General features: G+C 37.8%; 1 protein-coding gene across 1 annotated transcript in view; it reads left to right on the forward strand.

Annotated features, from left to right (window-relative positions):
- wars2 (tryptophanyl tRNA synthetase 2, mitochondrial) overlaps window positions 1-2,351 on the forward strand; it is a 74,238-nt gene extending 71,887 nt beyond the window's left edge. Inside the window, exon 6 of the mRNA XM_043700960.1 lies at window positions 120-2,351. Within this exon, the coding sequence (XP_043556895.1) occupies window positions 120-568 (449 nt within the window). The 3' untranslated portion in view covers window positions 569-2,351. The remainder of the gene's footprint in view (window positions 1-119) is intronic.
- Window positions 2,352-16,724: the final 14,373 nt, after the last annotated feature.

A 16,724-nucleotide genomic window follows, 5' to 3' on the forward strand; every position in this document is an offset into this window, starting at 1 on the left:
GAACAAGTTCAGGCCCAACATCTATTTAACTGAATTTGCACAGCGAAAGATTGCAAACTCAATATTGCTTTATATTTGAATATTACTTTACTTTTCCATTATTCCCCCTTTCTTTGCAGGTGAAACTAAAAAAATTAAATCATTGAGGAACCCTACTGCAAAGATGTCAAAGTCAGACACTCAAACGTTAGCAACTGTGAGTATCACAGATTCACCAGAGGATATACTACTGAAGTTTCGCAAAGCAGTAACAGACTTCACCTCTGAAGTGACGTATGATCCAGAGACACGCCCAGGAGTATCAAATCTGGTAACAGTGCATGCAGCAGTGACTGGACTGACTGTTGAGGAAGTAGTGCATCAAAGCAAAGGATTGGACACTGCACGCTACAAGTATGTGGTGGCTGAGACAGTCATTGAAAAATTTGCACCAATAAAGAATGAAATTGAGAGACTTAAAGCTGAGAAAGGTTTCCTGGAGCAAGTCTTAAACTGTGGAGCTGAAAAGGCAAAAGAATTAGCAGGCCCCATCTACCATGAAATCCGGAAACTGGTTGGTTTTAGTTAACTCTGTATCAATAATAAACTGTAGTTACTGGTTTACCTTAGCATTTTGATAAAATCTGTTTGAATTGAAACCCTGTGGAAGAGTTAATCATGACGTACATAAAGGGTAGTCAGTGATTATTTATGACATATGCATATTAAGATCTGCGCAAGTTATTACTAAATTTAGAAAAGTCTGTTAATGATAGCTGGTATAATTCTGAGATCATAATTTATTTTAAATCCTATGAAAATAAGGGGCTTGCCCAAAAGCATATTAATTGGGAGTGAAAATTAGATTTTTTAACATGGCTTGTCAAAGCCAAACTAGATCCAAGCCAGTTCCCAAAGAAAATGAAATGTGTATAACCATTAAATAATTACAAGCATACTGCATTATAAGAAACAGAGGCAAGTTTGGCCACTCACCCATCGAGCTTACTGTGCCATTTGGTACGATCGAGACTGAATATCAATTTCTATTCCCTATGAATCCTTCGCCCATAAATTCCTTTGTCCTCAGATTTGTTTGGTATCCAAAATTCTACTACTATGGTCAATCTATAATTCTTTGTCTTAATTATGCTTAACAATTTAGCATCCATACCCTTGACTTTGAGACACGGAATTCCAAAGATAACATTTTTACTGGCTTTTTATTTTGAGATTGTGACCACAAATTTGAGTCTCTCCAGCCAGGAAACACCTCAACATCTACCCTCTCAAACCCTCTAAGGATTGTATATGTTTCGATGAGATTGCTTCTCACTCTTCTGAACTCTCGAGAACATAGGCCCACTCCACTCAATCTTTCCTCATAGAACAGCCCTTTCATCTCAAGAATCAACCTCGTGAATCTTAACTACACCCATTCTAAGTCATCTGTAACCTTCTTTGAACAAGAAGACTAAAACAGTATGTAGTGTTCCAGTTGTAATTTCTCCAAAGCTTTATGTGTTACAACAAGATTTATTTGGTGTTACACAGCAGCCTCCTTTTAATAAAGGCTAACATGCAGTGCAACTTATAATTGGTTCATGTTACATTGATGCATTTTTGTGATTTATTTGCAAGGATCCCAAATCTCTGAGTGCCAACAATCATCTTTTTCATTCCTCCTGTCATTACAGACTTCCCTGCACTCTGCATTTTTTCTCCCCAGTTGCATTAGAACTGATGTTCCAGTGAAAAATACAATGGCCTAACAAACTGTGTCTACTATTTCCTGGGTTGGGGAGGAAAAGTTTCGTTTTTTTTAACCTAGGTTGGATTTGCTCCTAGATTCCAAGAGGATAAAGGTTTTACCACCAAGTTGGTTAAATAATGTCTCTGAACCTCTTGCGTAAGAGAATGCAACTTGTGATTAATTTGCCTGTATTTCCTTGGTTTATACTGTGACATTGGGAGGTGACGTGGATTTGAGCCTTGGCATGGAGAAAGGGAAACTTTGAGGAACCTACCCTGGAATACTCCTCTATACTTCCTGCCTGCCAACTTAAACCCACAGAGGACTAGGAATAAATTGCCTGCTCTCAGATGGAAATGGAGATGAACCTAAAATAAGTGGAAAATCATAATGAAAGTTTAACATTTCTCTAAGACCAATTCCACTTTGTCAGCAAAATGAATAATTATTGTTGCTAAATGTGCGCAGTTTCATTAAAAATCAGAAGTATTTGCAATGAAAACAGTAAAATCCAAACACTTACAATGTATTATTAACATGCTTATGCTTTAAATACTGTATTAAGTCCAATACTGGCCTAATTTCTCTATTGATTAAAATGAAAGCATGAGGAGTTCAACATTGCTTGTGACTGTGTTTTCATAAATAGTCCAAAGAGCCTAATCAAACTGGAGTTAGTAAACAAAAAGACTTGTTATAAATTAGGTATGTTGTGTTAGAAAAAGCAAACTGTCATGCAGTGGAATTAAAAATGCATTTTATTCTTCAGTGATCTTCTCAGCAGAAGGCTCTGACTTGTGCTGTAATACTATTCATGGGGCGCTATACTGTCATATCTTTATAGATGAACCTAGAATATTAATTTAGCCTTCCCTTGAGGGAGGAGGAGGATTAAATCAGGCTAGTTCAATGCTGTCCTCATCTGAAGTCCTGCAATTAAAAAAAAGTCAACATCAGGTAAAACTAACTGATTATTTCATTTCCCCCACCCCCCACCAACTTACATTCTCCTCATGATTGCTGGATGTTAGGGCCAATTGCACTATCCATACAGCTGAGCTCAGCATGGAGCTGAGCTTAAAGCTGTTATTTTTCTGGTTTCTGACCATTGTTTCTTTGCTCTGCAGTATATTTAATGACTGAAGTATTGAACTCAATTGATCTATTCCTGGCAAAAAGTGGAGTACTCAGCAGTTTATGTAATTAAAAAACAGTAAAATTATTGATCTCATGCTATCAGGACACCTTTGTGCTTGTTTATCACTTGTGGTTAAATTTAAGCTTTTAATACATGTATATTAATGGGAACTTGAGAAAATATATTTGTCCTGTATCCCATTGATGATGTTTAGCCAATACTTTTGAAATGTGATCATTGTTAAGTGCTTGGGACATCTTGGGGTTGTGACAGATGATATTTAAATGTAAACCTTTTTTTTAATACATGGCCCTGAGTAATCCATGATGCCAGAAAACTGAATCTAACCAATATTGAGAATAACTGCTGTCTAATTCTACTGGAAAGCAGTCACTGTTAGATTTTCCTGTATATTAAATAAGTATTCCTTCTATTCATCTCAACTCTTGCAGCTAACAAGCACTTCACAAGCTTAATGAGTTTTGTTTGGAGTGTCACGATATGAAAGGTTCCATGGTATTTGTTTCGGTGATTGGTCTGGTGTGTGGCATTTTGGAGTAGCTACTGATTTTGTCTATTTCTGCCAAATTCTTTACATCTAATATTTTCCGTGACTATTTATCCAAGTTGGCTAGTGAATTCTAGTTAAGAAAACCAACAGGACACAGATGGTTCATTTTGAACTTTAATTTTTCAACATTAGCCAAGTTGGCTCCTCAAACCAAGATGATCTGTGGTATGGTAAATACTGTAACTTATTTTATAATTGCACCATATGACTGCCCAGTTTAGAAAACAAACAACTTTCTCAACTATATATTAATAGAAACTGTGGAAAAAGCTGCATGAGAGCTACTGCCAAACTAATTACAATTGCATATCATTAAATTCCAACTTCAATGTGTTCCAATCAAACTACAGATTAGCAAACCATCAGTGCAAAATGTTCAGATGCTGGATAGTCTATGGTAAATCTTTACAATGCATTGCAAATATAATTATTTAAGTATGGTGATTTTGCAAAGTTAGCTAGTACAGTTACACAAAGACACAGATAAGTCACCCTGTCCAATAAACTGAGAGTTGTGCACTGTCAGCAATCATTCCTAGTCCTTTCTTTCACTTCTTTCATTGGCTTATATGGCTCCAGAGGAAAACGTAATAAACTTGTCTATACTTATCACTTCAAGTGATTCGAATGAAATTGTTCTGTTTGAAATCACATCTGATTTAAACATAAGTGCAAGTATAATCACTGATCCAGAAACCACATGAGCGGACACATATGGGTGGCTTATGATATGTGAAATGTTTTCCATGAATCATCTTGTCCTCATGGAGATCGAACTCATGTGAAAAAGTGCATGTACCACAGGCATCTTTAGATGACTGCCTTTGTTTAACATGTACCATTTTAAAGTAGCTCATTTTTGTAAGCATTCCAAAGTTAAGTTGTTTAATGGATCATGGAGTGTTACAACCATTGTCTTGTGCCATCATTTTTATTGCTATTGCTTTATGGACCACACGCAATGCAATAAAAGCACAATATTCTTTCTTGGAGAAAGCTAACCGCAACTGTAATTGCATGTTAAATTTGTGACTTTTCAAGTTGATGCAATTTTAAACTGAATAACGGCTGTCATAATCTTTTGCACAAGAATGACTATGGATTTTGAGAGAGAGCCTAGTATGATTTTCCACTCTATCCTTTTCACTTTATATACTTGCAAACATCTCAGCCTATACTTGTGTGTTGACCCCATAGCAGTTGATGGGGATACTCATGATGTTTCTTTCTATTAGTGATGTATTGAGACTGGGTTTCCATATAACTACTGAGGTTTGCCTAAACTAAAATAAAGTTACTTTCAGAATGGTTTATGTTTGCATGCTCAACATTTCATCCAGTCTTTGATTACTCAGTCTGCACTTACACTACTTCTGTGCTTCAGATAATGGATGATTTATCACTTAGGTTGTACAGCAATCTACAAATGACAGCTGAGTTCTTTATCCTGACCAATCTTGTTTGAGAATGGTGATAGATACCCAAGAAACTAACAAGTGAGGAGGAAACTCCAAGAACATCCCCATCAGCTGTCATGGTGGAGTGTAACATGTGAACACGAGTCAAGGCTGAAGTTATTCCAAATATTTTTAGCTTTAAATGCTGAGTGACAGAAAGTATTTGGCCTCCAATGTTCCTACTTGCAGAGTTGCCAATAATCGATTCCATTAGCAGGTGTAGGAAACTCAACAACAGCTGTTGGCCCTGTCAGCATCTTCCTGTGATGCAAAACACCTATGCAGCAGAGTTTATCATTTATACAGCCATACTGTTGTAGTGTAACAATAATGAATTCTGCCCAACAACGTTGGAAATGTATCTGCCATTTTTCTCAATGTTTCCACAATTTTCCATTGAATTTCTGGTGGGAGATCAGGAGAACTCCATTGCAATTCCAGAGGTGCAAATATAAATCAAACTCAGCTTCCATAGGAACCATTAAAATACGCAATGTTTTTTATCCAGGAATTTCAGGTTCTGTGTTCTTTTCAAACTGGCACCAGATGTTTCTTTGTGATTTTTTAAAGAGCTGTCTCTGGATTTTTGCAGAAGCTCACAATTGATCTGATGTTGTTAAAGAGCTAATTGGATTTAATGAACTTTATCTTCACTTGGGCACAAGTGGAAATCTGATGGGACAAGATCAGCCATACATCATACATCCTGTACACATTTATTCATTGACTCAAACTGAATTTAATGGAATTCAAAGTAAAAATCTCGTGTTTTTTTTTAAATATACATCATCTTTGATAAACACGCTTTTACCAGAACACTGTTTTTACTGTATTTTGCATGATTCCAATAATACATGCCTGATTTGCAATTGTGTGGTTCTTGCCCGATTTCCAGCCATGTGGAGAAATAGCTGCATGCCAAAACTGAGCACTCCTGGGCATGCTCCTGTTCATTCAGCTCATTTTGACCGTTGCCTGCCCCAGTTCTGGCTGGATGCATTTTTAAAAATGTCCCCAAGGACACTCAACCTTCTGCCTCTAAAGCAACAAAAGAGCAGTCTGATGATCCTCAAACTTCAAGGTTGTGAACTGTAGATGAGTTGAAAGAAGATTCAGTCTTTCACCTCCAGAAATGCAATCTTACTTACGAGGCAAAGCACGTTTAAATATATTCTTTTTCCATAATTTCATGTCTATTTTGGTGTATTATCTTAACTTAGTGCTTGTATTCTGTTCTTGTTTGACATTCTGGGACCATAATACAAACATTTACATGGGTTTCTATGGGAATATGTGTTTCAAATAATGTGGTTTCACAATGTGGTGATTTTCATAACTGTGTTAATCGAGGACTACTTGAAGTCATTAAGATTCCAATGCGAATTGTAAGTGCGATGCAATCTGTCCCAATCTCAAAATCTATAAATGTATTTAACAATTGTGGCTTGGACTTCCTCAAAACCCTGTTAGCAGAGCAAACACAGCATTCTTTACAAGATTATGTCAGAGCTGCCCAATTTGAATTTAGTTTTAGCTGGCTATTAAAATCCAAATCAGTGTGCAGGGAGAATTTAAGTTGCAGCACTGACCCAGAAGTTATACCAAAATCTATTAATTTTGTCACAGTAATATTGCAATAAGTTATGGTGCTATTACTGTTTTTAAACTTGTATTAAATGCTCTCATATTGCAGAATGAACAGCGCAGCAGGGGGTTGTTCGGCCCATTGTGCATAGGTTGATCCAAGCTACGCATCTGGAGCTGTCGAATCCAATTTCCCTCCCATTTCTCTATCCTTTAATATTCTTCCTTTTCAAGTATTTATCCAATTTCCTTTTAAATGATATAGTTTCTGCCTCAAGGGCTCCTTGCTATATAAAGCATTCCATATTCTATCAATCCTCTGTGTAGAAAAAATATTATTCTAGCTTCCACTTTGGTTCTTCTGGTGACTGTCTCAGGCTGAGATTCCTGTGCTAAGGATTTGCCATCCCGTGAAAGCAGTCAAGTATTTTTTGCGATCTCAAATCAAACTTAGCAAACCCCTCTCTTGCAGTTAAAATTTTAAGTTTAAAAACACGTCTTCACAGTAATATTCTTCCATTTCAGGTGTCATTCCAATGAATCTTCTCAATGCTCCTCCCATATCCTTCCGACTTGGTGGGGGGTCCCATTTATGCTACAGGCAACAGTCCAACTGTGGCCTCATCACTGTTCAGTACATAGTAAACATAATTTGATTGTTTTAATATTCAATGCTATTGTGTAAATAACCCAAAACACCATCTGTCCTTTTTAAGGTCTTTTTTATCTTCACTGTTACCTTTAAAGATCTGCACACGAGAGCTTTTTTTTAAAAAAAAGTATTGCTGTTTATACTTTGAGATTTGTATGTGACAGGTCGTGCTCATGCCTTCAGTCTTTGTGATAATGAAAAATAATATTATTTAGTATCAGTAAATATCTGATAAAATAAAGATGAAAACTAATAAATATAGGGGTTCTGAAATATAAACAGAAAATATGGCAATTAGTAGGTTAGTCATGAAGAAGCAGCATATTCCAAAGTGTCACAGCCTGTGTTTTTCTTTACAAATACTGAGTGACTTGATGTTAGGTAGAATATACTTTCTAAATTGTGTGATATTGTCATTTAAGAAAATAACCAACTTTGTTAATATTTTATACACACTATTATGCAATATTTGTCAAAACTGTATCCAGCTCAAAGAGGAAGGTTGGGCTGGAAATGATTCCCTAAGAAGCTCCTTTATCAAAAAACTCAAAGCAGACAGTAAAAGCTTTTACATGTATTTGAAAAGGAAGATAGTATCTAAATTAATGATTGGTCCCTCAGAGTGAGCCTGAAGAATTAATAGTGGCAAACAAGGAAGGTGCACAGAATTTGAACATGTATTTTGTATCTGACTTCTAGAAGCTCAAAGTATCTCAAGAATCTTAGAAAATCAAGACTTAAAGCATTGATGGTGCAATGATAACAACCTCTCTCAATGTCAGCAAAAGAAAAGAACTGATTATTGACTTCATGAAGAAAGGAGGAGGACATGCCCCTATCTACATCAATGGATAGGGCCAACAGCATCAAGTTCCTAGGAGTAATGATAACTGATAATCTGTCCTGGACATGGGTGCAATGTTCAAGAAGGCACAACAACACCTATTTTTCCTCAGGTGGGGAAACCTTCTCTAAGTTATAATACTAAGCTCAGCTACGAATACATCCAGCTGCCTTTTGAACAATTGCTGTGATTCCAACTCCCCCAGAGTCAAGTCACCCTTCTCTTAAAAAAGTACTTCTGATATCTAATCAAGTTTTATGCTTGTATCACTCATATATGTATCCTTTGATCAAATACTGCTTTCATATTGACAGCAGATATGCCCTCGCATTCCACTCCGGTGCTTTAGCCGACAAGAAGTTCAGTTTTGGGTGGAAAACAAACTAAACATGGGCACAAAAGTTATCAACCCACGATCTTTCTGTCATTTTGCCACTTATTGGGAGAAGGTCGAAAAGGGTGTTAATTGACAAAGAGGGATTTGTTATACTTTTGAGAGACGAAACTATCAACAATTTTCTACCAAAAAAAAACAGAAATGGCTCGAGAAACTCTGCAGGTCACGGGTACCATTTCAAGTCCAGTGATTTCTTCAGGATGGTCTTTAGTTCCGAGGAAGGGTCAATGGATTTGAAACATTAACTCAGCTTTCTTTCCAAAAATGCTGCCAGACCTGCTGAATTTCTCCAGCAATTTGTTTGTTTCAGATTTCCAGTACCTACATTTCTTTGTTTCATTTCAGATAATTTTCTGCTTTGTTTTCTGTCTCTGTGCTGGAATTGATTTATTTAAGCAGATTTTTCCATAGACCTCAAACAGGTCTATATGTTCTTTTGTGCCCAGTGTGAATTGACATTGCTGGCAAATGCCAGTAAGTAACATTATTTCTTTAATGATGGAAACTTTTGTAGGGTAAGAGCATACACAGGATATTTGATCAGGCCAATCCAGTTATAATCCACTTAAGTCAGTACCTATCTTTCCTTACCTAACCGAATGATAATAACTAAATTCTCTGCTCCCACATTTAGCTTTTCCTCTATTCCATCTACTTCAACTGCTCCTGGTGGTCATGAATTTCACTTTCTCATCACATTGTGTTAAAAAAAATCCTGCTGAATTCCAAATTGAACTTTACTTTTGGTGACTATTTTATGTTAATAATCTCTTCCCCACAAGAGAAAGCATTCTATCACTATTGACTCTATTAAAACCTTTCATAATTTCAAAGAACTCTTTATGGTCACTGTCTCTGTCTTCTTTTCAAGGGAAAAGAACCTCATCCTGTTCATCCTTCCCTTATTTGTATTACCTCACATTTCTGGAATTTCCTTGTAAATCTTCTGCAGTGTTTCTATATCCTTTTCATAATATGGTAACCAGAACTACACACAGTACTCTGGGGGCAGTCGAACCAAGGTTTGATACAAATGTATCATAACTTCCCTTTTTCTTTAATTCAATCCCTATAGAAGTTAGTGTGTTTGTTTTCTTTATGGCTTTGCTAAAATGTAGAGCAATTTTTAGCAATCAATATACTTGCACTCGAGATCCCAAGCAAAAAGTAATTACTTTCTGATTAATATGTAGCTTCCCCTTTTAACCATCCAAATATACTTCCTCTTTGTTGAACTTCATTTATTAATTATTGCCTTTTCTGCAAATTTTTTAGTGTTCCTCAATAATTTATTGCAATCTTCCAACCCATTTTCAGTGTAACTTAAAATGTAAAGATTGTATTTTTGATTCCAAAGTCCAAACTGTTATTGTGCACAGCAATGGTCTCACACTGATCCACGTGGTGCATTACTTTCCACTCACTGTGACTATCCGCCCTTTACTCTTAACTCTCTGTTTTTTGAGAGACAAAACTATCAACAATTTTCTACCAAACAAAAACAGAAATGGCTCGAGAAACTCTGCAGGTCACGGGTACCATTTCAAGTCCAGTGATTTCTTCAGGATGGTCTTTAGTTCTGAGGAAGGGTCAATAGATTTGAAACATTAACTCTCTCTTTTCCATCTTGAAGCTAATTAAAACTTGCTTGCAATCGCTTCAAACCCAATAACCTGTGTTGTAGCTTTTCTTAGTTTAGTGGATATTATTAAGCCAGAGGGGGTTCAGAAGAGAGTTACCAGGATGTTGCCGGGTATGGAAGATTTAAATTATAAAGAAAGGCTGGGACTTTTTACACTGGAGCGTAAGCAATTGAGAGGTTTAAAAATCATGAAGGTTATAGATAGGTTTAATGGGAGGTGCCTTTTCCTTAGGATGGGGGATTTCAGGATTAGCAGGCATATTTTAAGGTGATTTTGATAAAGACATAAAGGGCATTTTTTTTTACACAGCGTGGTTTGCGTGTGGAATGAAATTCCTGAGAACATAGTGGATGCGGGCACAGTTACAACATTTAAAAGACACTTAGATAAGTACATGAATAGGAAAGGTTTGGAGGGATATGGGCCAGGAGCAGGCAGGTGGGACTAGTTTAGTTTGGGATTATGTTCAGCATGCACTGGTTGGACTGAAGGGTCTCCGTGCTGTATGATTCTGACTATGTGCTTGCAGTTGGTCCTGACCATATCTTTGTACACTCCCTATTAAACTTTCATCAGGACTTCTAGCTTGATGGAAGTGGAGCCATTAAATTACAAATTGTAATATACAATTGGCACGTTTTGGCTGCTGCGCCTATTTTCGTTGATTTTTTTCAGGTTTCTAGCTCCTTTACTGTGTTTTTACTCACAGTAAAGTATTTGGGATGGGTTCTTGCTCTCTCGGGTTGGTGTTGCAGCGCAGAGCCAAGCAAATGCAATCCTAACAGGATGTCGCCATCTTGGATCCACCAGCTCGCCAACTTTAAGGGTATCTAAATGATCATTGGATAGACATATGGATGAACATGGAATAAGATGGATAAATAGGTTTCAGATTGGTTTCACAGATCGGCGCAACTTCGAGGGTGGAAGGGCCTGTACTGTGCTGTAATGTTCAATGTTCTAAGTAGATAGTGCAACACAACATACTGATGTCTTCTCATAAGCCAAGACTTAGTGAATAATGTGCAGGCATTATTCCAACCATTTCTATGCTTAGCAGTAAAAAAATTACAATGGGAAGGGAAAGCTAAAGTAGGTAACCCTTGTATTGGTTTCCTTACCCCCGTTGAAGGTTCGTTCTGAGGTTAAATAATTCCTAAGGATGCACAAATTCTCCTGTTAATTAGGAGATTTTTGCTGTGGCAATGAGACCTTGATTTCCTAAGTTTGTCTTGGTGTGACGGTGGAGTCATTGCTACTACGTTAAATGATATTTCTCCCCCCTTCTGTTTTATAGCAGTGGGCCAAAATAGAATTCCTTAAGAGAAAACATTAAACATCTGTCCGAAAATCTGGCAGTGGGTTCACGTAGCAGACTTCCCTAAAGACATCAGTGCACTTTAAAGAACCTGTTTTTATTCCAGCAGCTTTTAGCTCGTCGATTATCTGATTTACTAAATTTAGTTTCAAAATTTGGGATTTGAACTCAGGAGCTCTTCTAGACATAGACATAACCGATTACAATACAGTACTCGTTGGTGTATTATAGTTTCCGGCAATGTAATCAATGTTAAAGCATGTATCCCTTTCCTTTCAGCCCATTTTAAAAATTACTGCTGTGTGACTCCGCTGTACCAGTAGAGGGCACTACAGCGTGTTTAATATATCCATGTGCATAAACTCGGGGAAAGCGTTTCAAAATCCAGTGGAGAAGGCCGTTCAGAGTAACTGGGACCTCAAACACGTCTCTAACTACTCGAATGCATAAGCTGGTGGAAATGGAACCAAAGAAAGTCGTGGGGTGGGGAGAAGGAGGCTTTGCTAAAATGTAATAAGCACCATTTTTTATCTTGTCTGTTTTTTTCAAAACTAAAGTTCATTCGATTACATTACACTAATAACAATAGTGTTTATCTTGTCAATGTAATTATTTATTCCCTTGAATTAATAATGTTTCTTGGGAATTTTAAAGGATTTAGATTATGTTATGGATTTAAATTATGTTATGGATTTATTATACTCTTTTTTGTTTCTGAGACAGCCTTAAGGGAAATCAAGAATAATTATGAAATAAAACAAAGAACAGGAGATCTGAAACAAACAAAAACAGAAATTGCTGGGGAAACTTCGATCTAGAAGCATCTATGGGGAGATGAACCGAATTAACGTTTCATGTCCGGTGGCCCTCCTTCAGAACTAGTTATGAAAATATTTCAAGATGCATATTAATCGCTTTGGTCTGTGTGTCGGTTCTGGTATCACTATATGGATTAACCACCTCATTCCCATATTAGTAGGAGACAGTCTATGAATAGCCATAATAAAGGCTTGAGACAACCTGAGTATATATAAATAGATTACCTACAGTGTGGAAACAGGCCCTTTGGGGCAACAAGTCCATACTGACCCTCTGAAGAGTAACCCACCCAGACTCATTTCCCCTCTGACCAACGCACCTATTCTATGGGCAATTTAGCAAGGCCTGCACAACTTTGGACTGTGGGAGGAAACCGGAGCAAACCACACAGAGAATGTGCAAACTCCACACAGACAGTCGCCCGAAGTCTGGAATTGAACCTAGGATCCTGGTACTGTGAGGCAGCAGTGCTAACCACTCAGCCACAATAGATTCCGGTATATACTTGTGACTGGACGCTTACATGGAGCGCTGGAGATGATCCAAGAATATATAATACGGAAACTATTGGAGTATACGTTCAGCTGAAGACTGAAATTACTTTTGATAATTGATACTGTCAGTATACCTGTAATATCGGATACAAATGAATTTACCTGCCATACTGGGTAATCCTATGTGGTCCTGTATTACTGAAAACTGGGTGTACCTATGCTGCTGGTTCCGATCCAACTGTAATAATGTCTGGTTTGTTGTCTAAAACGTATGAAAATTGGCAAAGGCGCAGTAGGTCAAGGTGACTACAATGTAGCTATCAGACTGATATGGGGGAGAGTGGTTCCTTTTCATGGGATGCTTTCTTCAGTTCTGGCAGCAGAAAGAGCAGTACCACTAGTATATTCTCCAACTAAGTCCATATTCTGGAGGGAAAGGTAAATAGAGAAGGGGTAAATAGTAAAATTGGGGTGAAGAACTGCAATAAACTTGCACAGCCTACATGTAAACAAGAAAAGGGCGAACATACGAAATATTAAAGCAAGGGGTGTTGATGTCAAATGACTAAATACAGCAGGAATCTTTAAAACAGAAGTTCAAGAATGCAAATGTTTAAAAATGGAGCGAGGAAATCATACCAATCATTAAGTTAAATGTCTGCACGGTAAGGCGCATAAGGTTCGTCATGTAACTGAAGAATTGAAGCAATTATTCATTGGTAGGAACCAAGCACAGTAGGGTTTACTGAGCCATGGTTACAGTGAAATCAGGACTGAGGATCAAACATTACAGGACACAACTTATTGACAAAAGATAGAGGGAAAGTGGAGAGGTGCACTAAGCTACTTAATCTGGGATAACATTGGTGATGGAATCAGCAAAACCGAAATAGAATCCACACAGACAAAGGTGAATGAAAAATCAATCAGATGAATCGATATAGTCGACATCGTGGATGAGGAAATAAACAGACACATTAGAGAATTGAGTGAAAGTCATAGAATAATAATCCTTGGGGATTTGAACTATATCACTTGGACAGAAAGAGTAGGTAACGGACTTCTTTCAAAGCCAAAATGTTTTTTATTTAATAAAAGGAATACTAGAAGGACATCTAGAAATTGGAAATACAAAAAATAATTAATCAGCCTGAATTTCAAAAGGGAAGTTTTTACATTTTTTGAGAAGGTAATAAAGACGGTAGACAATGATTAGCAGACGTACTATAGTTGGATTTTACAAATGGCTTTAATAAAATAATGAACACGGTTCGAGAATGTGGAGTGAATGGATAGGTGGCAAAATGAATAGTTAGCTGACCTCAGGACAGAAAGCAGAGACTGGGAGTGAGATCGTTAGTGGCAAAAGTGGTGAGTGGTGTTTCGTGATGATTGGTGCTGGGTCCACTGTCGTTCATAATTTAGATTAACAATTAGGATTTGGGAATCATAAACACAATTTCAAAGTTACAAATTACGCTGACATGTTAGGGTGGGAGTGGATGGTATACATTGAGGAAAATTCAACAGATACAGGAGGAGATTGAGAAACTTGCCGAATGGGCAAATAATTGGCAAATGAAATGCAACAATGACAAATGTAGGTTAGTGTATTTTGGTCGGAGGTACAGGGTGACCAATGATTACTTTGGAGATGGAAGTTGGAATACAGTATAGTTTTAATGCCTCAGACTGTAGGTTATGCCAGTAATGATATTTTGAGTATTACTGTAACACTGGACACTGCCGACATATACCTATAACACTACGGGCAGCATGAGCAAACTTGTTACAGTGGAAGCTGCATGCATATACCTGTAATACCAGCGGCTGTCTGAATATAACCATAGCATTGGGGATTATCCGTGTATATTTGTAACACTTGCAGAGAATGCCTCCTGTGTTGGATATGGTCTGAGTATATCAGTAATAATATCTCTGCAGTAGCAAATGCAGATTTAAGTATACTTGTAATATTGGAAACTGAGTGTGTGTATAATAATAGACAGTCTGAGTATACCTGTAATTCTGGAGACTATAGCTACATCATTGGACACTGTCTGAGTATATAATAGTGGAGACTTTGTGTAATATGGAAGACTACCTGAGTGTACTACCTGACTACCTGTGGTGCCTGCAACACTATTTGACTATAGTGACTGGAGACTGGGAAATAAATTGTGGGCGGAATTCTCAGTTCCCCTCCTTTTACTTCATACAGTTTAGTTAATATGAAAAAAAAATCACCCGAGGATGTAAACTCAAAGAAATTAGTTAGGATTAGGATCTCATTTATTCTGCATATGTTATGTGTTTTGATTTAGTATCGTTCAAAGTTATACGGTCATGCATTTATACTGTGTAATTACCATTAGTATGGAGGCTCGCCAACAATTACAAGTTCTTAAAAATTGTGCTAAAACAATTGTAACCATAGTAAAATGCCCACGTTGCAAATTTTGTAAAATAAACGGCTGTTTGAAAATGGCCAGAAACTATATATATATATTTTTAAAGTGTAACAAAACGAGACAAAATTGCTGAAGTATCCCGGTGAAATTTGTTGTTGTTCAACACTTCCAGAACATAGGTGGTAAAAGAACAAAAATGTACGAAGAAAGCTTGGCTAGCTATCTAATTAAATTGAGGAAAAAAAACTTTTGATTACGGGTGGAAATTCACTAGGTGGCCGGATACCTGATCCTTTACCCTCTGTGTTAATGATGTAATCGCTCCCAGCCATTGAGGGAAGCTACTTACACCGATATATACCACGGGGGCTGTTCTGCTAATGGGATTTTCTGTGAACTGCGTTCGTCACCAATCAAAATTATAACGATTCTGTTGATCAGGCAGGAACTGGGGCGTCTGAAAATAACAGTTTTCACTTCTTGGGGTAACGTTCCTCCGGGGGAATAAAGTGACCATCACTGTGAATGATAAATGTGAGCAATTGGCCATCAAAATAAATCCATCACAGCAGCGTCAACAATTAGCTTTGAAATTGGGGTAAAACAAAAACGCAAGGGTTGAGTTTTCGAAGCTAGTTACCACGCTGAATGTGTATCATTTGTAAACGTAAATTTGTAGTCCAGCGCTCATCGCTGTAAAAAGAGAGAACCCGTTGAATTTACCGAGACAAAACGTGTTTTTATTTGATTTATTAACAGTCGTTTTGTTTCGGCTATACATTAATGAAAAGGGTAAAAGGTGTACGGTTTGAATTTGATTCCCCATGAGGGAATACCCGGAGACTGTAAACGAAGGATCTGTTTGTACGGTTTGTGTGTTTCTGGTGTCGGGACAGAACGCATTCTGCGTCCGAGCAAGCGGACAACCTTCAGAGCAAACCAAAATCCTCACCTAGCATTGTTGAAACAAGATTCCCGATCGAGGATGCAGTCAGGCTTCAGCAGGTATGACCATTGCAACAAGCAGACGGCGGAGTTCGGCCGAGCCAGATCCAGGTATATCCGGTCCAGATCGGATCAAAATCGCGGTTCCCAGTCAACCTGAGACTGCGGCGTTTCTGAATGAATGTTAATGATTTCCTTCGGTGTCTCTGCATCTCGTTCACTTCACCTGGAGGCTGGGGGCAGTTGTTAATGTACATTCAGTGAGGTTCAAGATTTGAGGAAACGGGAATTTCCTGGCCCACCTTCCATCTAGGGGGATTAGAGGGGCAAGTTTCGTTCCAAGTAAACTTGTTGAATAGTTTTGCTGGTTTCGACCTGAGCCAAAGACTTTAATTTCCTTTGATTTGATAGAACGGTTTATATAATCCGACTAAAATAACCTCACCCCTGATTTAATCGATTCCACTTTTTCTATCTGTCCGTCCCTGTGTGTCTCTCTCTTTTTCTCTCTCAAACCCCGAATTACAAGAACAACCTTTCGCTCTCGAATCTTCGCCAGTGTTGAAATGCACCCGGGCGGTCAGCTTCACTCTGTAACTGCTCTGAGTTAAAGACGGTCATCAGAGACAGATATCAGATCATGGATGTACCAGGCCTGACCCGGACCTGCAATAGACAATTCCTGAGCTTTCAACAGGAACAGGCGCTGCCAGGAAGCG

Source organism: Chiloscyllium plagiosum, chromosome 12, assembly GCF_004010195.1.
Source record: "Chiloscyllium plagiosum isolate BGI_BamShark_2017 chromosome 12, ASM401019v2, whole genome shotgun sequence".
In the NCBI taxonomy this organism is placed as follows: Eukaryota; Metazoa; Chordata; class Chondrichthyes; order Orectolobiformes; family Hemiscylliidae; genus Chiloscyllium; species Chiloscyllium plagiosum.